General features: G+C 38.1%; 1 protein-coding gene across 1 annotated transcript in view; it reads right to left on the reverse strand.

Moving 5' to 3' along the window:
• Positions 1 to 25044, reverse strand: part of LOC106939286 (guanine nucleotide-binding protein G(olf) subunit alpha-like) — a gene marked incomplete at its 5' end in the record, with an annotated part of 52186 nt that extends 27142 nt beyond the window's left edge. Inside the window, 3 exons of the mRNA XM_015021654.1 lie at positions 9725 to 9822; positions 24646 to 24765; positions 24915 to 25044. Coding sequence (XP_014877140.1) covers positions 9725 to 9822; positions 24646 to 24765; positions 24915 to 25044 — 348 coding nt within the window. The remainder of the gene's footprint in view (positions 1 to 9724; positions 9823 to 24645; positions 24766 to 24914) is intronic.
• Positions 25045 to 25192: the final 148 nt, after the last annotated feature.

Consider the following 25192-nt stretch of genomic DNA (forward strand, 5'->3'; position numbering starts at 1 on the left):
GGAACGGGTAGCAGGTGGAGGAACAGTTTGCAGGTGGAGGAACGGGTCGCAGGTGGAGGAACAGTTTGCAGGTGGAGGAACGGGTTGCAGGTGGAGGAACGGGTTGCAGGTGGAGGAACGGGTCGCAGGTGGAGGAATAGTTTGCAGGTGGAGGAACGGGTCGCAGGTGGAGGAATAGTTTGCAGGTGGAGGAACGGGTTGCAGGTGGAGGAACGCCTTGCGTCAGGAACAAAGCAGATGCTGAGTGATGCTCAGGGTGGAAAGAGTTTACAAACACAAACATGTTTGTCTGTTTGGAGAAGACTTGGCATCTTCTCTGTCGCTTTCTGGCCTTCAGAGAGACGACCAGAGAGACCAAGAGGGCCGGTGAAACCAGAGACCCACGGTCCAACCTCCAGGACAGCTGCAGCAGCTGCTGCAGCAGCAGTGAGTCGCACTGAGCTTCCACTGCTCACATCAAAAACCGCTCCGCTTTACTCAGAAATCATGTAACAAAACACACACGCACACACACAGAGCTGTCTTTGATTATTCTGCAGTCAGCTGACAGGAGGGTCATCTGATTAAAACAAGTGACACCAATGTTTCTGTTAATCTGGATTAAGGCCTTTTAGGAGGAAAGGATCAGGTTTTCATTATTGGCCACAATTAAGTCCTGAATGTGTCAATAGTTTATTATCCCATTAGATAAAATAGATATTTATTAAATATTTTTACTTTACTGTGCTTTTGTCCCATCATTGTTTTATTCCTTGTGCTTTATATGTTTTATTTTATTTTGTAAAGAACCGTGGTCAAACTAGTTGTTTCTGTAAAAGGCTAAATAAATAAAAATATAATTATTTTTATTTTTTGTTCAATTGTCAATACCACTGCTCTTGCTACTATTACTACTAATTATTCTTATTAATTTTTACCATTAATATTGCAGTTATTATAATATTATAATTTGTAGAAGTAATTTACATATTTACTTATATTACTAAACATAAACTTATTTAATGACAATATTAATATTGCTAATATTTGTAATAGCAATTTAAACGTTTAGTTTCATTATTAGTAGTTGTAGAAATATATACAATTATTATTATAATTATTATTATTAGCAGTAGCACATTCCACATTTAGTTCAATTATTATTTATTATTATTATTATTATTATTTATGTATTTCCTATTTGTGAGATCTTAAACTAAAATAATTAATCTTTTAGTTGTCACCTACAACTTTGCTCAGCAATCAATGTTCAACTCTTCCTTTAAAGGTTTATTTTAAAACCATCTTGATTCTTATTCTAATTCTTTCATATTCATCTACTTGCATTTTGTTTTACAAACATATAAAAAAAAATCTTCTTCTAGTTTTCTAAATCTTAAACAAAATTGTGGATTTTTGCTACTACATTCGACCTAAATTAACCCGGAAACATTTTGCCTTCTAAGTAAAAAAGATAAATCAAACTAAATAAATGAATTCAAACACAAGAGAAGATAATCAGGATAACAAGAAAAGCGTTTTTTGTTGGTGACGTCCAGCGTAAATATGGCTCTCCTCCACGAACAGAACCAGCAGTTTGCGAAGCGTAGCCTCTCTGTTTCTGCGCAGCGCTCCGAGGGCCCAGAACGGCCCACAATGGCCGCCATTCTTAGCACTTCACTGTTCAAGACGACAGTGTCAGCGGCCCCCAGGCCGGTGCCGGGGTCCCGTGACCAGAACCCCGGCCGAGGCCGAGAACTGCAGCCAGCTGCAGGTACGTCTGTGCATCTCGAACCTGGGCCAAGTTCACAGCATCGCACTAAACCTGGGCCGGGCCTGGAGTCAGAGGACCGGAGTCAGAGGACCGGAGTCAGTCCAGCAGCACATCGGCCCGTGGTTCAAACCAGATGTGTCCTCTGAACTGGCAACGTTGCTACACGACAGGATGGCAAATACGTTTAAGGAGCTCTAATGTTGCGGAGGTTACAGGGGAAGATCCTGATTACTGGCTTACAGGTTTGTGAAAAAACTGATCGACCTTTGAGGCCTGATCGCAAATTTGGTCATAATGACAAAGAGAAATTGTCCATAGACCAGAACTGGCATAATCAGAGTTTAATTTGATCAGTTACTTGGTACTTGAGAAGACTTTTTACCAAATAATTTTCTTATCTGAGTAATTTCTTGTATGGCTACTTTTTACTTTTACTTAAGTAAAAATATGTTGAAGTACTCATTCTTGAGTAGTTTTTGGGTACTCTGCCCACTTCTGCACATAATTAACAATTTACCAACTTACTACCAAGTGTTGATTAATGATTTATCAGATTAAAATGAGTTCCGATTGATTAATCAAATCACTTAAACCTTCTGCTGGTGTTGTAGTTTGTCCACCATCCAGAAGAGGGCGACGCTGGTCATCCTTCAGCGAAGCCAGTTGACACAGAAATAAAGATGGTGGAAAAATCCCAAACCAGGAAAGAGAAATGGTCAAAATGAAGTCACATGAGGGATGCAAAATATATTTTAGAAATAAGTTTGTTTTGTTCCTTTCAAAAGTTAAAATACCTGAACTAAACCTTAAATCCCAGAAGAGTTGAAAATAAACCTTTATGGATGCAGAACAGAGACAGAAGGAGGAAGTTCAAACCACCTCTTCCATCGATCATAATGGGCGAGGATTAAGTCCCCTACTCCAACGTCTCTCTGCCTGGCTTTCTGACCAAACGGCCAGACAGATTTAAAGAGGAGCAGCAAAAGCAAATGAAGTGGAATAGAGGTGCTTTCCAACAACTGATAGAATCAGCCAAGACATGTTACTGTGGAATATTGTCTCTATGTTGTTAGCATGACATAACAGCCATGAGACCGCCATCCAGCTGCAGTCTTCAGTCAGAGGCCTTTTCAGGCTCGTTGTAAGACTGACTGCTACTGGAGATCATCTAAGATGACTCTGAAAATACGTTGCTGACGTGAGTTACGACAACATTTAATTTCTCTTTTGGATAATGAAGAGTTTTTGCAAAAAATCGAAAATGTTAGCCATCACTTTAACTATAACATTTAACATTTTTAACAGCAGTTTGATTAATTGTAGTTTTTTTCCCCCTGTTTTTAAACAAAATCAGCTATCTCAGGTTAAACATTTAACACAACCAGTGTCAGCTAGTGAGGTTTACTGATGTCGTTTCTGCAGTAAAGCCGCCGGACGGCCCTCTTTCTGTCCTCGCCGTGCCGCCGTAGCACACCAACACGGCACCCGTTTCACAAACACATGTACATGCAGGAGCTTCCCGGGACCAGGCTCAGGGGAGGTCAGATTCGCGTGTTTGATTTTGCCGTTGACACATCCAAGGCACTGCAATGGAACTGGCCCGCCGCAGCTGAAAATAGCTCATAATCAATCAGCTGGCAGACACATATCTGTGCTCTTAAAACGTATAAATGTGCAATGCAGAGGAGCGGATCGATGGGTGACAGGATTCCGAAAGCGTCGATACGGACATGCTCTTTGGCATAACAAGCTCTCGCCATCGGCCTGTACTTTATTTCCTGTGCCTGTGTCCGATGGGCCGGCCAGCATTAGGCCTGCTGGAAAAAATATCTGCAGTGAGTGCAGCAAGGTCTGTGAAGGACAACGGCAGAGGTGGAACGTCTGCTATTATATAAAACCTAAAACAGGACGCGCATCCAGCTAAGCTCGATTGCTTTTTGCGGTTTCACGACGAAACATATTTGACTGTTGGTATGCAAAGCGATCTGTCCCTCCTCCATAAGCCTTCATGTGGGCCAACTTCCTCTTTAATTTACTCTGCGACTGAAAGCTGCCTTATCACGTTTATGATCTAAGACAGCGCAAACGACACAAATAAATGCACAATAAAATAAAACTGTGGATTGTATGAACCCAGCAGCAGCAGTGCTACTGCACTAATAAAAATTAAAAAAAAGAAAAAAGTAAAGCAACCAGGCCTGAACGTGCTGAACTTTGCTCTCTTCCTTTTAACCCGTTTGGCAGCAGAACCCGTCTGCCAGCGTTTCCAGCAAGTGGACTTAACAACAACAGGTGTCAACGCGCATGTGTGTGAAGCTTTTACACACACAGGCCGCGCCGCTGCCAGGTAGGACAGAGTGTCTGGGCCTCCGCGGAGCGACTGCAGGTTAGGACCAGAAAGAGGAAGCAAGCAAGAGGCCTCGTTACTCTGACAATTTCCAGACTCCAGGGCTCAACGTTTTCTCTTCCAACAGCAGGTTTTTGGTCTGAGCGGGCGGCGTTTTTTTAACCACGATAAAGACTGATTAGCAGGAAAACGCACACAGGATCAATAGGATAATATAAGTGATACTGAACAAAAGGTTCACTTTACAATCTCTGAGCAGAAACGAGAAAGTTATGAGGATGATTTACTGATCATCCTCTCGTTATCAGCACTGACAAAAGTATGATCTTAAATACAACATGACTTTTTATAAAAGTTTTGACTTAAATTACTGACTGTGTTGTTCTTTCAGCATCTAATGGTTAAATGATGATAATTGATTCATCACGATTAATCGATTTTATGTTTGTAATTTTCTTTTATTTATTTTACATGTTGCAGTTTACAAATGAATAATATTCATAAAATTATTCCTATTTTTGAAGAAAACTTTAGACAGTAGCTGTGTTAGTTTCTTGACAAGAAGGTAGTAAAAACATGTAACTATTTACTATATTTAACCTAATTAATCAGTTTTAATCATAATCTGAAGTTTTCATGGGCCAATCACCTGATTATGGTTTTAAAAGTTAAAAATATTTGCAAAATTTCTACGAAACTGTTGAACAGCGGAGCTTCACCTGCAAAAACACACAACCTTACCAAGCATTTTTGTCTAGTTTATTAGTACAGTTTAATTAAGACACAATTAACTCAAAAGTAACTAATCAGCAAGATAAAGAAGCTTGTTTTAAGTAAATAATTTTTTAATATTGATAATAAAGTACCAGTTCCATTGGCAGATTATTTCACTTGTAACATGGGGGAATTTTTGTCTTCTTATAAGTTAAATAATCTGCCAATAGAATTAATAATTTTTCATCAATAATAAGGAATTATTTACATAAAACAAACTTCTATCTCTTGCTGAAAAGTTACTTGTAACTTGGTGTCGTTTTATTTCAAGTATATATAAATATGTGCACTAGAAATTAGACTAAAAATACTTGATAAGATCTTGCAGTGCTTCACCATTTGCTGTGTACTGCTGGTCAGCTGGCTGAGTGTAGTAGCTAAATGAAAGCTACTAAATTTATACCTGGGAAACATAAAGAAATAAAATCAAACACAAAGTTTTTGGCTGTGATTTTTGTAGCTCCTGCTTAAAGACAGGCATAAGAAGTGCTTTTATAATTTAAGATAATGTTAAGTAATCAAAAACTCACAACTACTACAGTAAACTCAGACTTTCCCTCAGAATATTATAAGCCTGGCGGGCCACCAGGCTTTACTGGTGCCTCCTCCAGGCTTAGTATTGTTTATTTATTTTAGTTTTTTTTTTTAATTGCCTTTTTTAAGACTTTATAATTGGTGTTTAGGTAATATCCCAGTCTTCCAATAACACAAAGCTATCAGGTGATATTTTCAAATTTCCTGTCATCTTTAAACATTTTTTAACTGAAAAACATGGCGGCCGTCTGCCTTAGCGCCCTGAGCTCTGGGCTTAGCAAGTTTTCTGGGGGAAACCCTGAAACTTTTGCAGTCCTCTTTAAGCCAGTTGACCAGCAGTGCTTAGCAATGTGTTAATCTATGCTTCACACACCTGGAGAAAACTCCGCTCACTCCAGCACTTTCTCTTGAACCTCAATGAAATGACGTGAAGCCATATCAAAATGATTTAAAATTTTAGATCTGAAACAGTTTTCTTCAGGAGGGGCAGGAAAACTGCACAGGCAGAACTTTTTAAAAGTCTGGTACTGATAATCGGATCATGCCTGGTGGAAATCTATTGCCAACAGAAGAAAATATGGATAGAAATGTAGCAGAAATACAGAAAAAGATACTGCGACTATGTTTAGGTGGGTTTATTAAAAACACACAAGCTGCTCAGTTTATATAATCCACACTTTTGTCTTCATTCCCCTCTGTTAATGTTTGCTCATGTCACAGGACAGCTGTGTTATCAGCGCGTTAGCCTGCACTGATAATACTGATTTTACTTACAATACAGCACACTCTTCAGGATTTCAACACTCAGAAGAGCGCAGTGTTTACAGGGCTGTAAAAAGGAAGTAATAAAAGACCTGAAACGTTTACGACGCCAGGATTTTTACATGATGTCACTTTGATGCCAGGATTCAGACTTAAATACGCCCAATCTGCTTTTTTTTTTTTTTTAATATTTTGTTTGGTTGGTGGTTTTATATTTATCCGGCTGCGGCACTGACTCGGAGCGGCGGAGACAAACACAGGCTGGGGATTGTTTCAGCTCCACCTTACAGATTCATGTGACTTTCCAAGCATCACCTGACTTCCACTCTCCTGTTCCACAGGCAGGAAAAGCATCGATGCGAAGTTAAAAATATAAAAATCTGTCAGAGAAGACCGAGACGTATGCAACAGGATTGCTGAAACACAGGCTAACAGATGTGCCTTTGGCCGAACCCTTGGAGATAAAAGAGGAGCCAACTTTAAAGATAAGAGGGGACAACTTCCAACGGGCAGCGCTCCTTCAGACGGCACCTGATAAAGATGTGAAAAGCAGCTAAAAATAAATCCATCTTTTTATTGCAGCAGAATTATCTCTAGATAAATCCAACCTTTAATTTCAAGACATTTATTCCATGAGGGGGGAAAAAATATGCTGGTATTCGCAGTTCAGTAGTATTTGCGTATTTATCTGTGGAATATAGCATTAGATTATTCGTGGATTAAAAAAATATTCAATATTCAGAAGAAAAAGCGGTTTGAATATCTGAGTGCAATGCTGCTACTTGACACGCTATCGGCAAAGCAGCAAATCTAGGAGTTTCCGCTGATTGGCTGCAATCTTTATCTCCTCAGGAGCAGCGATAGAGAAACTGTAGATATTAGCTTCTGCAGTAGTGCTATGACAGTTTACACTGTACACATTAATGAATGTTAAGGTGCATACCAATTAAAATAGGAAGTTATTAGTTTTTACAAGGAGTCATGAGTATTAATGGGATTCAGATACTCATGCCGGCTGTGGTCTGTATATTTGAAACAGAAACAGGCCCACAGTATCATAAATCCTCCACCATACAGGTGATTTTCCACATATTCTTCAATTGTTAGGGTTGTCCCAATCCAATATCAGCCAAAAAATGAGTCAAATTAGCAAGCATCTAAAATGTACAATGTTAGCAGGCCGTTAGAAACACTCGGCTCCAGGATTTAGTCCAGTCCAACATTTAGTCCACTCCAGCATTTCTCTGTAGCCCCCAGATCCGTTGGTTAATAACAAATGGATCAGTTGTTCTCATACCTTTTGTTGTGGATTTTTGTTCTCTGTTTGACTAATATCTCCAGCATTTCCCACTAAAATAAGTTGTAAAAGTTCAAATGATTTATGCTTATAACGCATCATGTCAATATCGGTGTCAGCCGATGCAATATCGGTATTGTATCAGAACTAAAGCGGTTGTATCAGGATATCCCTATCAATTGTTTCATGGACCCACATGTTGTGTTTGTTGCAAAAAAGCTCATTCTTAGCTACAGAACTGTTTTTAAAAATCCACTTGTTTACGTGTTTGAATGCAGGACCAAAAATGTCAATGAAGACTTTGTGTGACCCAACCAGGGTTCACCAACTCAAATCTAAGACTTTTTAAGACCACGATGAATTGAATTTAAGACCTATATCTCCACAGAAATGTACAGACTTCATCCCTGCCAACTGGCAATAAATTTCCCATGATAAGTGCAAAAAAGCAAGCAAGCTAGCTAGTAAGGTAATATTAGCAGCTAGTTAGCGGTAGCCTAACCCATTTTGAGTCACAGGAATGCAATGAAGAGGTCAGAGTGCGATTCAAACTTTTGCCCAACAGAAAATACATGAGAATCAATAGTCCTGTCAAGACTAAATACAAGACTAAGGAATAACATATGAATAACGTATGACCTTTTCAAAGAATTTAAGACGTTTTAAGGCCTTAATTTTTGATACATGAATTCAAGAACGTTTTAAAGACGCGCGGACGTCCTGCCAACAGTGAGGTTTTTTTTTTTTTTTTACCTCTCACAGTTATTGCACTGACTATAAGATTTAAGTCACATGTGTTGAACTCAAGGCCCAGGGGCCAAATCCGGCCCGGGGGCCAAATCCGGCCCGCCATATCTTTAATGTGGCCCTCTAGATTCTTGACAAAACACCAAGCGTGTTTAAATATTATGTTATCAATCAAATCAAAACAGTTTTTATCCATTTACTGATAAATTATATCCATCAGTCCCTCCAGTTTCTTGAGAGTTATCATGGAAAATCACACAAAATAAAAATAAAAAAAACGCATAATTTGAACTTTCTTACTTTTACTAAACAGCTGCCTCAGCCTTAATTGATGTCAGATTATTGTCCACGATCTAAACAGCGAGGAATAAAAAGTCGCATTTACCGTCATAAATAAGCACAAAGATTTCCAAATGTTCAATAATATTATTTAAATTTAAGAATTGATTGATATTTTAACAGTTTGTGATCAGGTTTTATCAATACATCCTGGCACAACCGGCCCTTTAAGTGCATTCGTGATCTTGGTTTGGTCCAAAACAAAAATGAGTTTGACTCGCCTGATTTAGGTAGTAGATGTTTTCTGATTTGTAAACATCAAACTGCATCTCTTCTCTTGTTGCTCATGGAAATGTCACTTACATGACTAGTTCCTGTTAATGTTGGTCCACTTAGATAGTATATTTACATTTTCAGTTCAAATAAATTTTATTTTAAAGGATTGAGTCGCCTGAGGACTCTAAACGTTGGATTTTCCCACATTGAATACAGACTGAACTTTTCTACCAGCTTCAGAGGGAAATTAAAGCACTGCAATAAAAGATCAATTCATTTTGCACATCTTTACCACAGGGGTGTCATTGCATGTGGTCGCCGACGTAAACCTGCTGTTATTTACATGTGAAGCAAGAGGGGAAGCAGAAGGAGAGTACTGTAATCGGCGAGTCGCTTTGCATGTCCAAACTTCCTTTTACAGGCAACAGAGGAGGCCCTCTGCTGTGTCCAAGGTACTGGATGAGCCTTCCAAACAATCCGGGGCACCATGGAAAGACTCACCAGGAGCTGCACCTTGCAGCTCTCAGCATTTCCCAGCAGCACAAGCGTCCTGTGTAAAGGAAAGCCCGCTGCTCCGAGCGAAACCCCGACCCGCGCTGCTTCTGAGGCTGCTGTTGAATCAATACAATGGCTCCAAAGAGGTCCGACACTGGCCACATTTCAGCGCAGGTCAGACCCGGCTTTGCATATCGCCATGGAGACATGTCAAACACGCTGACGTGAGGAGATATATGTATGATTTTCCAAAGGCCGACTACAATCGCGGCTCGGCTCACCACACCCAGAGCAAACATATCTCAGCCGTGTTCACGTCATGACCGACACCAGAACCCACGCACACGCCGCCGTGGCTTCCAACAACACACAGCCAGAACCAGACAACCCAAACCCAGCAGGCTGATCCCGATCCCTATTAGTGGCCCTTGTAACGGCGGTGCGTTCGCTGGACTCTTACTATTGTGCGCAGTCGATGAGCTGGTATTCGTTGGATCTCTCGAAGCATGCCTTCACTCCTTCGTCGTCCCACAGCTTCTTTGCGTGATCGAAGAACTCCTGCAGAAAAAAGACAGAGGAAAGTTTTACTCCAGTTTATCATAACATTTAAAAACTCTGTTAAAGTCAGCTGGTGCTCAAAAGACCAAAGGAAAATAATACCACGTGTTTCCAGATGACTTCTAGAAACAAAATAAAGTATATAAACAAAATGTATTTACTGTGCCTCGTTTTACTGCCAGTATAATTACACTTCCACAGCAGTTATTTGATTTAAATGTATGTTTAATTTTACTTGTATTTCTTCATCTAATCATTTATTTTTTAAAATAATCTAGTTATATTTCAATTTAGTTCTATTCATTTTTATGTAAAAAAAGGTATTTTTTTACATAAAAAATAACTGTTAATTTAAGTTAATTACATTACAAATTATTTATTTTTTAAATATGTTATTATTTTACACTAGTTGTTTGAATTAAATGTAGATTTTAGTTTATTATGCTGCTGTCTTTAAACTAATTTATCTAATTATATCAGATTCTGCTTTACTTCTATTTTATTAGTTTTTTCTACTTTTTAATTAAGTTATTTTTTTTTACATTTTATTTTATACTAGTAGTTTGAATTAAATGTAGATTTCAGTTTGTTTTTCTATTTTTTGTATTTATTTATACCACCTGCTCAAATAAAGCATTTTACATTTTCTCTTTTTTTACCTTTATTTGTGTATTTCTATAATTTTTTTAATAAAATTTTTTTACTCCAGTTTTCCAAATTAAATGTAGATTTTAGTTTTGTTCTTCTGCATTTATTTATTTTCAACTCGTTGTTCATATTTTGTCTATTTGTTCATTTATTGTATTTTTGTGATCTTCAAGGATTTAAGATTTTTATTCCTACTTAGTGTCTTTTCCTGACACCAACTCAATTGTTTCCAGCAGATCTTTTGTTAATGGCACATTTTTAGTGAATTTTTATTTTTTTTTATTCTCCATGCTAACCTCGTCTATCTCACCGTTTCGTTATTGTACAGTGTTGTCCTTGTTAAATATGAAAAGTGCTCTAAAAATAAAGACAGTTTGGTGAGTCAAAAACTACAATTAGGATATTTAGTTTCATTTTTCCCCCCCAATAAAAATACAAATACAAAATGAATTTGATATTTATGTTAGCAGAAGCTCAGCTACATCAGTAAACATGCATGTGTTGCTCACAGCAGGTCCCAGCAGCACAAACTGTTCCCAAGTCAGTTCATGGCGGTCGCTCAAGTTTTTCCAGGTACGTTTTTCACGGGACGCTTTGCACACAGCGGCCAACGTTTCGCAGCCTGCAGCATTTTAAAGCCGATGATTCTTCATAAATAATGTTCAGTCTTGTTCTCGGTGTCATTTTGTTTCGCTCATGCATCATAATCTGTCGTGCTTCATCATCAACCGGCCCAAATGGTGAGAACAGGGTTGAAGTTTTAGAAAATAAGATAATTAAATCTAATTATATGACTGATTTGGCCATTTTTATTCATATTTATCTATAGAATTTTGTTTTACCCTTTCATGCATGAATTATGATCCTTTGTGTCAGGATTTTTTTCCAAACTGATTTTGATTTTCTTAAGGCATAAAAAAAGTAGGAAAAAAATTTTCCAAAAAATATTTTGTTTTAGGTGATCCATTGTAATTTTCTCCAAATACAAAGTTGTTATTTGAAAAATCTATCAGTAGTATTGTTCTTTAGGGGTTATCTGATGTCACAATATTTTTATTACCTGCCATAGTCGTCTACAGCAGAAGGAGGGACCGGGTCGGTCGGCATGCCTTTTTGTCTGTCGGCCATATTGGATTTAACAAAAATTATTTCTTGCATTTGCAGCTGATGGCCAGTAGTTGATGGTGTATTTTATGACGCATTAGTGTCCACTTCAGTGGTCTGTGTGCATTTGTAACATAAAAATCCACAAGAAGCACAAGAAGATGGCTTTTAGACAGCTGTCCACTGTAGTGACCGCTACGCATGAAAGGGTTAAATACCAAACTCACACAGATAAACAGATGTGTGATGGTTTCAGTTTATTTGTGGGTATGAAAAGGAAAGATGCTGAGGAAGAAAATGACAATGAGTGGCTGTAAAAGTGGTGAACAAACCGGTGAAGGGCTGATTGATCCGCAGTGCCTGCAGGCAGCGGCGCTAATACGCAGCTTTATTGGTCACATCGCAGGGATGCGTTGCCAGTTCTGACCAACATCCATCATCTATACCAGAGGACGGCACATGTTCTGGAACAGGGGTGTTCAAAGTGTGGCCCCAGGGCCATTTGTGGCCCTTGCATGAATTTTGAGTGGCTCCTGACTGCAATTCAAGACAAACGTGACCTTCCAACATCTTTTGAAATTTTTTCTTTTAATAATGGCAAATTTTTATCTTTTTTAGCCAAAAATGTTAAGTACAACACAAAGACTTTTTTCTTTAGTTACCCTTTTTTATCTCATAAAAACATCCAGAGAGTTTTTTACTCAAAAACAGACAAGCATGCCGTTTGGCAACAAAGCAAAGAGATAAATTTATAGAAGAAAATTCTTATTTATGTTACTGGGGATAAACTAAAATGAAAAATAATGGGACCAATTTATTGTGCAGGTGAAAGAAAAATAATTTACAATATTTTTGGGTTTTTAATTGGGGATAAAAACCTAAATGTTCTAAAGTTTGGCCCCTGAATACGTTGAACTTGGGGATTTTGGGCCTTCATGGAAAAGTTTGGACACCCCTGATATAGAGGGGTGTCCTCACATATCGAACCGGTCATGACAACCTCCTCTAGCTGCCTTCATTTTGTGAAGAAGGACACTACTGACCCATTCATTTAAATCATGCGTCCATGGATTTTTTTAATTTAAAGAAATTTTTATTCTGGCTGCAAGAGAGGGAGAGAGAGCAAGACTTCAACAGAAAGGCTGAACACAGTATGTTCTTTTCGTCCATCAACAAAAATCTACCACCAAACATTGATGGAGCTGGAAAAGCCACATCCAGTGGACAACAACCTTTACCCAGAGTTCAATAGGAGAGTGTCAACCTACCACAGACATCTACAGAAAAATAAGCATTAAAAAAGGCTAATCTATAGAAACAAGATGTCAGAGAGTCCCTCCTACACCAATGGTATCCAAACTTTGTAACTAAGTCAAAATTGTCGAGTCAAAATTTCAAAATCTAAAATCAAGCAAATAAGTCAAAAATGTTTGCAGGAAATGGATCTTATTCATTATAGGTCCAAAACCTAAAAGGTATTTTTTGTGTTTGCTGTATTCAAGGAAAAGCATCCAGTTCGCAAATAAATTAGAGTTTGATCAAACAAATTTGTTTTCAGTTACAAGAACAAGATTTGGGTCACTTTCATTCAAAGCTCTTGCTATATTTAGCAAAGTTTAATAAATTAAATAAAAGCTGATTTGGGTGCAACAAAGTCGGCTTTTCAGTAAAAGTTTCTGGATGAACGTGGTTCTACTTGGTTGGTTATAAAAACACAAATACTTTGTACTTTTACCTTAATTTTACCCTGATAACAAATAAAATGTCTCCATCTGAATCAACCACCTGTACTGGTTGGGCTAAATTTGCATCATTCTTGAATTGCAGTTGGGGGCCGCACAAAATAAGTCCAAGGGCCACTAATGGCCCCTGGTAGGAGTGGCTTGTAATTGCATAACGTTTTATCAAGTCCAGAGGACTCCAAAGCTTCACGCTACATTCACACACTGCGCGTTCATTGCATCGTTTGTCATTTATTGTGAAAGATTTATTGATGTCTCGATAAAAAAATTTTTTTTTACTATTTTCTCCACAAACAGTGGATATGGAAATTCTATATAATTAATAACGATCAGTATATATTTTTTAAAAATGGTCAACTACAGTTACTATGTGTAGCTTAAATCACACTTCTTCAGGAAAGTGGCATCCTAAAGAAGACTATTTCAACCTGGCATGTTTTTCAAGAACAGCATTTGTGCTTGTGGCGCTGTGAGCGCTGTGTCATGCAGTCGTAGCCGTACCTAAAGAAGTAATAAATAGTTATTTATTGTCATTTATACCTTTATCACAATACATAGTTCCCACAAATCTGAACCAGAAGTGATCGGCGCCATCTTAGTAGGCAAGTGCAGCACAAAGCATGGCGGACCCATGGCTTCCAGACCAACAATAACAACATATGCAGACACTCTGGACCAAAGTGCAAGAGAAAGATACATGAACAAAATGGCTGCTGTCGTGATCGGCCCGCATGAGATGGAGAAGGAAAACATGTCAGACGATGTGGACAAGCTGCCTCCGATCTCAAACTAAGACAGAGTTAGCCAGTGAACAGGAAGAGTGTGTAAATCTGGGATGCATAGAATCAGTGTTTCAATGAATTTGAAACAATGGGGCAGGAATAACAAGCTTCTGGTGAGCGTCAGAGTGAGTACATGTAGCAACAAACACGTAGGCTACATGTCCATCCTAGCTAGCAGGCTAAAGCTACTAGCTAAGCTAATTTTACTAGTTCGGCAGTAAGTACTACCACATATATCACTGATGCTCATCTTAGTATAACACAGAGGTAGGCAGAATACATAAAAACTGTAATTAAATAATATGTTTTATGTACTTACACTGTTTATAAGTAGTTGTGCGTTCACACCAAATGCTTTTTGAGCATCATGCGAATCTGGTTTACATTCAAAGTCAATGGGTAGGTGTGTCGATGGCCGTGGAGGCACGTTTTGAGCATCTAGTGCAGCGAGATTTGAAACATTTCGACCATTTGTAGCGATCAACGGAGAACGATGTCTAGAGATGACGCGTTTGACGCGCCCTCGACGCGTCTCCACATAGACTTTGAACGTAAATCAGATGCGCGAAACGCTAGGTGTAGAGCAAAATGTCCAACATCTACATTCAAGGTGCACACGCTTTGAACTTGAAGTGTGGGATGCATTTTTGACAAGCGCAACGCTTGTGGTGTGAACGCATCATTAGATAGGAACGAGGCGGGGGCTAGTTTTAAAATTCAAAGTCCATTTCGTCCACCCCTGGTTCAGACCGAAGGAAGCCTGGAGATTCAAACGTCTCTGATGCTTAATGTTGTTTAAAACGTACATATAGTAACCTATTCTTTACATTAAGAAGGCATCTGTCAGAATGATGCCTTCTGCAGCTCACTTCCTGTTCCTGGACAAAGAGGAGCATTATGGGGGAAGGGGAGGGGGGCTCTCATCCCATCCATGACTCTAAGACATTTCCCAGGACTCTCTGTTTGCCCTGTGCAGAGACCATTGGGCGCTCAGCCTTTACCGGCTCCTGTGAACATGTCTTTCAGACTGGATGGGCTCCTCCTCTAGCCTGGCACCGCCACATGACTCTCTGCACTCAGCACTGGCTCGACGCTTCTGCAGGGGAGGGGGAGTAGCCGTGAACCAGAGAGAGGAGAGGAGAAGAGAGGAGAGGAGCAGCTTGATAAATGATCACATGCTCCGGGAGATCTCCTCTCGGCGGATCCGGTGATTAAGTTCAACGTGGAGAAACTCCACTGATCTCGTACAGTGTCACACAATAAGCTCAAGTAACCCTCGCTCTCAGGGTGTGAAGAGTGTGAGGCTGAGTTTTCTGCACTCAATCAATCTTCAAACCACTTCTGCTAATATTAGCTAAACTTGAGATTAGGATTTTTTTTTTTTCTTGCAGGGGCTCAAAGTCCTGGGATGTTTTGGGCTTGATGGAGGGAGGATGAGGAGGGAGGGGGTGTACGATCCTTAGGGCTCTTTTCCACAGAGGCGTGTGACACTGGGCTTTTCAATAAATGCAGTGTGTGCTGCAGTGCCCTACAGAGGAACTGATAACACAGAAAGAGACCAGGAGGGAATTTGCTGCCTTAACCCAAGTTTTTTTGTTTTTTCATTAACTCTTTCACATCTTCCCAGTCTGCCTCCATTCCACGGGAACAGAGTCTCTGCTCAGACTGAGTTTAATCAAGTACAGTCCGTGATGTAATGTCAGCTGAATCATATAGGTCAGGGCTGAGACGGGACAAAATGGCCTACATCTCATTTGACTTATCAAAACAGTTGGAACGGGAACTTCTCTTTCAGGGGAAATCGAGCATTCCTTCGCCTTACTTTCTGCATTCAGCAAAAGTCAACGACTGTTTTTAAAAACAACATAAGCTCGCCACCGTTTACTGGACTTGAAAAGAAGAGGTGCACAAATACAACCAAGCACTGCAAAAACACAAAATCTTACCAAGTGTGTTCAAGTTCCTATTGCAAATATCTTTGTACACTTGAAATAAGACAAAACTTCCTTAATACTGATTTAAAAAGTACTAGTCCTATTGGCAGATTATTTCACTTATAGGATGGGAAAATGTCTTATTATACGTGAAATTATCTGGCAATTAATATTAAGAAACTACTGACTTAAAACAAGCTTTCATTTCTAGCTTAAAAGTTATTTGTAATTTTGTTTTGTCTTATTTCAAGCTTACTAAGATATTTGCACTAGAATCTAGACCAAAAACACCTGGTAAGATTTTGTGTTTTTACAGTGAAGTTAAGTAGAAGCTAAGGCAAAACCCAAATGACTTAAATGGTTCATAACAAACCAATGAAAAGCCGTTTTGATATATAGCATGCAATTATGAATGCACTGTTATAGAAAATAGTAGTTATAGAAAATAATAAGAAATAATGTTAAAACCAAGTTAACATGAAGAGTAATTTATCAGATTATTCTACAAATGTGAGACAGGTGGGTGTAAAAATAGGTTCATACCCACGTCCTTTGAATGCATAAATATACTTTACTGCTGTTCTTCTTTTGTTTTTAATTTATTTTGTTTACTCTGTCACTACACTACGTTCAATAAAGCAAACCAAATAGAAGCCAGGGATACAACATTTTTGCCCTTATATTAACAGCATAATTAGTCAGGCTATCTGTAAACCAACAGTTGGTCTAGCTTGGCTAATATAATTTCAAAACTGTTTTGTTTTTATAGAGAAGATGGGGGACACTCCTTTAGTTTGCATACAATAACTATCAACGTTTTTCTATGAACAGAAATATGTCCAAACATCCAAACTGGTCTTTCTTTTTGAATATACAACTACAGAAAATCCAGCACTTTTCTGTAATCTCAGTAAACAGACTTTAAAATGGTGACAACTTTTATTAAAGCCTTGGTATACACACCCACAAATACAGGAACTTTATTTATTATTACTTAAATTTACTTCCCCCAGACAGACAGTCACATGCTGCCAGCAACTGGGTCGCAGTTTTCGAAACACCTTGCCAAAGAAATATTGTGGATTTGTAATATCACGAGATTTCGTGAAACAAGATTTTGTAGTAGCCCAGTTGAACCGTAGATCTGTGTCTGATCATGATCAACGTTTGCAAAGAGACCTGGATTTCCTGGGCTTTTTACAAGGAGACCCAGGACTGAAAAAGGGTTTTTATCTTTTAACATGAGGTTTTAAATACATGCCAAGTGAACAAACTTCCTGGACACAAAAATAACGATGCTCACCAACAGTCCAACAATCTTGACCCAACTTTTAGGAAGAAAATATACTATGTGGCTAATTTGTAATGTGGAACCATGTTCGGTTATAGAGCCACACCTGTTTTAAACAGAAACATTAGTGCTAGTCAACAAGTGCGAAAGAGGAAAACAACACAGTGCAAATCAGAGGCCAAGGCTCATTTGAATTTGCTCCAGTTCATTTGAAAGACACTGTCGAGTGGCTAATGTTGCTACAGCAGAGGCATTTGTTTCCATTTGCATAGACGACCGTTTGCATTCGTGCTTTCTGTTTCGTCTTATACTGCAGACGGAGGAGACGGAAAAACTTAAGGTCCTCAGTCAGCACCAAACCTTTAACTCCAACACTTCAAAGCTGTGAAATAAACGTTTTCTTCTGATCGTTCTGCGATTAAACAAGCAAAAGGACAAAAAAGAATTAAAATTATATTTTGGGTTATTTTAAAAGCCAACATCCAGAATTTAAAAAAAAAAAAAAAAAACTACTTTTAGGAGTATGAACAGGAGTTATCCGAAATGGGACAGTTTGTACCCGCTATGACAACTCATGACTACAGCAGAATATAAGTAGGTTACAGAAAATGTTTCTGGTAAGAAGGAAGTCCAAGATTTTAAAAGTAACAGTTTTAAGACTTAAAGTTCAACGCCATGGGCGTCGCGTCTCGGGTTTGACTCCTGACCTCATGACCTTTGCTGCACGGCTTCCCCCTTTCCTGCCTGAAACACTAAATAAATGGCCACTAGAAAATATAATAAAACAATTATATCGTTTAAGTTGTTTAAAGTTTAAAGAGAAGTCAAGTTGCATCAGAATACCCAAACGTAAAAAAGTAATTATTTAAAACGACTAAAATGTTGCATCATATTAGGAATGAAACGATTAATCTTATTAACGAATCGATTATTGGAATAATTGTCAACTAATTTAGAAACCGATTAATTAACTGGAGTTTACAAACTCAAAAACGGCATATTGATGAAGGAGCAACACTCTGAGTAGAAATTAAGCCAAAATTAAACAAAAATATTTACATTTAAGATTAAAAAAAAACTTATTCATCTGGCTCACATAAAAAACTCCTATTAATCACCTTTTGCAATACAATTATTAATCAGTAATCCAAAATATAATCGACAGATCAGCCCAACACTGCACTGATGCTACGTCTCAGAAGTATAGTTACATTTCGGTTGTCGTTGCATCAGGTTCATCCTCTGGTACAAACGATCAAACGTTCGCTAAACGAACACAGAGTAGCAGTGTGCTCCCATCCCCCGCCTGTTGCTGCGCACTGCCTGTCCCTCCTACACTTTACACCTGCTTCCAATAAAAACAAAGATGGCGGTTTGATAAACTAAAGGAGAACCACCTCTGCTTTTACTGGGGTTAAATCTGGGGCTGGTTTATTAATGGAAAATTTAACTGTGATCATTTGAAACAATTATTCATTGAGTTTGGAGAAATGATGCATTTAATGCTTTCAAAGAATGATAAGTTATCTTGAATCTTACAATAAAGCAAATGTATTCCAAACAAATGAAAATATAAATGAATAATTTTCACATCTAATAACAAAAAGGACCAAGATATTTTGAGGCACCAATTTTCCAGATATTCCAATTAATTTCCCTTTGGGATTAATAAAGTTTTTTGAATTTGAATATTTTAGTGAAAGATCATATATATGTGCACTGAGGTTCATGTAGATGCATTTGTAGCTGTCAAATTTCTCCACATTTAAATTCAAAGTATCAAACTGAGTAGCAAATTCTGCAGATTATGGTTTTCAGAGTCCAGCTTGTTTCCACACAAACAAACTGGCTCGACCTTTCTGTTCAGCTAAATGCTGCGGGTGAGGGCCGCTTCGCCCTCTTGCAGTTTTAGTCAATTCTGTCGCATTCTGCACCAACAAGGCGTGAATTTATCTCTGAGAGGGCGACGTTTGGCAGATCCTTATATCTTCTACATGTGGGCTCAACGTGCACCACAAAGTAAGGTCATACTTGCAAATTAGAATATAAAAAAAAATAAAAGTTTTTTGTAGATTAGTTTGTTCTTCGGATTGGATGGTACAATAAATACCTTCAGAGCCATTTCTAAAACTAGAATTGGCAAGTTGCAAAGAGGGATGTGAAATAAGTAACGAAGTAAACAACCTAACTAATGTCAGACAAACTGAAGTGGTAAAAATAACACAAATGGAAGCAAACAAATAGCAATGAGTGGGTCCTAAATAATGGTTATGAACTGGCAGCAGAGCTGCTCATAAAACCAATCACAACGTTTGCTTCAAACACAAAGGTCCAATTCAATTTTAACCACAAATGTTCCTCAAAATATTTTTGTTTTGCTACTTTTTTCACCTTTTGCAATAAAAAAAAATCAAATAAATAAAACATAAATATTTTGAAACTGGGAATAATGTAATGCATTTTTGGAAAATAACTAACTAGTTGGATGAATGGTAGGAGTGGCCGGAATGGCTTAAAAATATAATCTTCTTTTCAAACTAAATTCAATTTACAATATCTTTTTTTGTCTTAAAAAATACAAATTACTGAAAATATCTTAAAGAACTAAAAATAATTTCTTCTCAGTCGACCTGAATTCAAAGTTGGAAAAAAGGAAGCTGTGAAGGACGTTTGTAAAACAAGATGGCAGCTCTCGGGTCTCCCAAGCGGGGCATTGGAAAAAGAAATATAAAAAAAAAAAAACAGAAAATTCAATTAATTCATCAAATCGGAATTTTTTTTAGGTACTATAACTTCCTCTGCTGATCATTTCCATTGATAATGGTCCTCATCAAACCTAAACAACTATGAGTACTTGCAGATAAAGTACATTAAAATAATTTGTTGTCAAAGTTGGTACAAAACATCCCAGAGATGAAGACAAACTGAATGAACCAAGACAGTACCTGAAAACGTCAGGAATACAGCAACCAAAACCACAAAACTAAAAAATGACCAAAGGAGGAAAATCATCAGCAAAGCTCCAAACAACTAGACTCACATGTTTGATTAAATTTCTCAAACTAAATAAAACCTTCACAAGCTGCAGTTCCTCCAACAGATAAAGTGAATCGTTTCTATATTTATCATAAAAGTACATTTAGTTCTAACTACTTGGATGTTTGGCAAAAAGGCACATTTCATTTCAGTGACACCCAAGTTATTGTCTTCTTCTCTTTCTTATCACAAAACATGACATCACCCGTGCAGTATTTTCCCACCGAGACGCGCTTCCACGTTTCAAAACGGCGCCACCAGATGAAAGCCCGGCTCTCCGATTGGCCGGGCCGGGACACCGGATCTCATGCCTGGTGGCGCTGAGCGACAATGTGGTGGCGACACTGACGGCACAAGTGAAGCCCGAGACTGATGAGAAGTTCAGGCGCTCCAGACAGAGCCATGTTGTTCGCTTTCGGGATGGGAACCCAACGCCGCCTCTCCCTGTGGCCCCGGGGCCCCTCACTCAACCCGACACCCAGCTGGTTCTTAAGATGCAAATGTTAAATAAAGCTGCTCGAAGGGGAAACATTGCGGTTAACGTGTGAAGAAGGCACGCAGAAACAATACCACTTAAAATAAGAACTGCTGGACATGAAGTGAGTAGCACAGCAACAGGTGGGGGAGGGAGAGCACAGCACTTACTATATGCAATATACATCTAGTTTCCAGGCGGGTCCAAAATATCAATACTAGATACTAAGTCGGTATAAGTATCTGATCAATACAAGGGCTGGGTGATATGGTTGAAAAACAATATAAAACAATATAAGCATTTCATATACAATTATCTATAATTATTGATTAGTTTTTTTGTTTTAAATATCTAAAATAATGCCAAACTGGTGGTGTGGCCTTTCCTGTTTTACCCACAGTTCTCACTGCACCCTGCTGCTGTGCTTTTTGTTTCTTTTAAGCAGTTATGAGGCATGGGGACAACACCTGAAACTGCTGCTGTGCCAGTTACTCAGGAGGTTGTTGCTAGGTAACCAGAGAGTGAGCAGTTGTTGCTAGGCAACCAAAGAGTGAGCGAGTCAGTTGATTCCACCAATCTTGCTCACCTGGCCGAGAGGTTGGGTGGCTAAACTTTTTGACCAACTCCTTCATCTCCCAGAATGCAGTGGGGTTCTGAATCAGAGTTCAGCAAATATTCGATTATTGAATATTGAATATTCTAGCAGACGTATTATCTATCACAATGTTTTGTTGCTGATTTATTGTCCAGCCCTAATCGATACGAACATGATAAGATCAATACTTCAGTTTCAGATCCCATCTTGAATTTTTATTTTATTTTTTTTATTATAGCTTCTCAGCTCAATCATAAAAAATAGTTTTTGCTTTGATTTGCTCTCAAATCACAATATTTCATACTTTGCTTAAGAAAACAATGCACATACATTTGTTTTGTTTTTATATTTCTACTGCCTATCATGTGTTATCCAATATTTTTTTTTAGTCACCTATAATTTGTTTTAAATTATGTCCTATATTTTAATCAAATATTTCAAAGGAAAACCCACAAAAACTCCTAAAGTTCATAAGTTAGACGGTATATCATATTTAAATAATAAGTATTGGGATCAGTATCTGCTTGGTATTGACTGATACCAACATATGTAGTATGGCACACTTCTATAGGAAATCCAGAACAGCAAAAAAAAAAAAAAGAAAAAAAAACGGCAAAAAAATAAATAAAATAAAATAAACAAAAATTAGAGATGCAGCGATTACAATTTTCCAGGCTGGTATCAATTTTCTTTTTTCTTTCCAAACACGTTTCTGATTTTTCTTTTTTAAAGACTGCAAAGCATAAATATGTTCCACAATGGATATAGTAGTTTCAAATACATCAGGAAATTATTTAATTACAAAATAATCTCCATTTTTGAATGTCGCTAGCTTTCATCATCATTTTTTTTAAAGTATAGCAAAAAATAAATAAATATTTGCCCCTTTCCGGATTTTTAACTGTAATTGTAGTCCTTATTAAATCAAGAAATACCTGTGAGGAAACACATTTTTCTGTTTCAGTAGCCTCATTCAGGCCTGATTACCCTCAGGCCTGAATGTGGAGTCGAGAAATCACTCAAAAAAATCCCTCTGACAAAACGAAGTAGGCTGAAGGATCTAAAAAATCCTCAATAATAATGAATATAATGTATATATAATATATAGTCTTTGACATCTATCAGTGTGGAAACAGTCATGAAGCCACGGAAATGCACAGAGCAGTTCTCAGGTGCAGCCTACCAATCTACCAAATTTACTCCAAAAGCGAGACGACGCCTCATTCAGAAGGTCACAAAGAACCCACAACAACATCTGACGCACTGAAGGACCAACATGCATCAGTTCAGGTCAGAGTTCATGATTCAACGACATGGAGGCCGGGCAAAAATGGCATCAGTGAGAGAGTTTCAAGGTTAAAACTAAAAAGCAAGAAGGGAAAATAAAGGTCCGTTACACTTACAGAGAAAAACATAATATTCTGCGAATGGCGCAGATAAAAGTAAACCATTAGAAATGTATGCATCCTGTTAAGTCCAACATAAAAATATCTAGTATGAAGTTCTGCAGCTGTTTCAGAACCTGGAAGACTTGAAATCCATGAATTAAGCTGTCTATGAGAAAACCCTAAAGAAAAACGTCCAACTGTCAGTTTCAGAGGAGTTTAAACAAAAAAAAAAAGTGAAGCGGCCTAGTCCAAGTCAATTCAAACTGAAAACTTCCCAATATGACTGCGTCAAAACAAAAACCTCACCAGCAGTTTCAGCAAATGTTGTCATAAAAGTTAAGGGACAAAAACTTTTTCACAGATTGTTTGAATAACTTTATTTCCCAGTGAAATTTGTTTTTTGCATTTGTTTAGTTCATCCGCTCCGATTTGCAAAAGAACAAAAAGAAGGGTGCAGATACTTTTACACAGAATCTCAAGTATTTTTTGGTTTAGTTTCTAGTGGAAACATCTTTTCAGTAAGATATAGGAGCTTGTTTTGAGCAAATCATTTCCTAATATTGATGAAAAAGTTCCAGTTCCATCGGCAGATTATTTTACTCGTAATATGGGGAAAATGTTCTGGTTATAAGTGAAATTATCTGCCAATAAAGCTGGTAGTTTTTCCATCAATGTTAAGTAAATATTGACTCCAAACGTTTTGCATGAAGTTTTCAGGGGCCAACGTTTTCTTTTTTTACCCCCCAATTAACAACCCAAAATGTTGTAAATTACTTCTCATTCACCTGCACATCAGTAAATAAACATGTAATATTTAACGTTTGCCGTCACTTTGGGCTCAACATGAAGGCTATGAAATATTTTTAGTTTATTTCCAGTAATAAAAAATAAGAATCATCTTCTACAAACTTTCCTCTTTTTTTTTTGTCCAATAAGTTTGTTTTTGAATTTAAAAAAAACTCGCTATGTGTTTTTGTGAGATAAAAAAGGGTAACTAAAGAAAAATTATTTGCGTTGTAGTTAACATTTTCAGTTTAAGAAGGCATAATTTTAAAAACTTACAAAAGGTCATGTTTGTGCCAGTCTTGATTTAGGCCAGAAATGGCCGTTGGGTGAATGGACATCCCTACACTACTCTATATTTTGCTTAAATGTTACTTATAAGTTATTTTTTGTCGTTTTTAAAGTGTACAGGATATTTTCGCTGCCATCTAGAACTATCTTGGTGAGATTTTGTGTTGGTGAGCTACAGAGCCGGCTCTCCAAAGCGCAGACGAACGGGCAAACTACAGATTAACCGTTCACACTTCCGTTCAGTTACAGTAAAAATCTATCTATAGCTCTTTATCAATTCGTCACTCCTGCTCTGTGGCTGCGCGGCCAGTCTCAAACAAGGAACACTTTCAGAATTATGTAAAACATTATCTACATTTCCAACACATGATCTCGTGCTATTGAATGGCTGATCACACACACAGAAGAATCCCGTGTGCTCCCGACTCCTGTATTCAAATCCACACGGTTAACAGGGAACCGAGCCGCCCGGCAGGCTGCCACTCTCATCAGCTTCAAGGTAAACGGCTTCTTTAGAAAGGTGTGAAGGGAGGAAGGAAGCAGCAAATTTCCAGCTAAAAGCGCCCTGAGTTTTATCTCCCGCATCGCCGCTGTCCGACATACCTCGCCGCTGAAACACCAAACCCATTATATCACATGCCATCTAACGCCCACGTAAGCACACGTTGGGGGGAAAAAGATTAAAAACACACGCATACTCAGCACACAAGCAAAAACACATCCACAGGAAGTTTTAAAAAGAGAAGGCACTTACCTGTGGATAGTCAAAGTCTGAGAGTGGTGCTATGCTTTTGATGTATTCGATCCTAAACTGGTTCTCTGGGTTGGCTATTGGGACTGGGGGTATTAAAGTGCTCATCGCAGACACTATAGTCTATAAACCAGAAATGGGAGACAAAAAAAAACAGAAAAGGCACTAAGCAGGATGAATACAGGAGGAGGAGGAGAGGGGGGGATGCTAAAAAGCCGGTATAATAATCAGTAAAATGGGATGCAACAACAAACACTCAGAGGGAAACTCACCACTATGGCATCCTTCACGTTTTTCCGAATGTCCTGTATTTTCTGTTTCTTTTCTCTGCATGGAGACAAAACACACTGATGAGGAAGTGAAGACCAAAAGTATAAAAAAAATGAAACACACAGAGCGATCCTACACAGCTTTTATAAGGCTTCAGACGTTCAGACTCATTTTATCACTTTAATTTAAATGTAAATGCTAAATGTAGCTAAGAAATTTATGAAGATGGTTTTAGAAGGGAGGGAGAGAGAGAGAGAGAGAAAGAGAGAGAAAGAGAGAG

This window comes from Poecilia latipinna, unplaced genomic scaffold, assembly GCF_001443285.1.
Source record: "Poecilia latipinna isolate Pla-1442-1.1 unplaced genomic scaffold, P_latipinna-1.0 Scaffold2820, whole genome shotgun sequence".
Taxonomy (NCBI): Eukaryota; Metazoa; Chordata; class Actinopteri; order Cyprinodontiformes; family Poeciliidae; genus Poecilia; species Poecilia latipinna.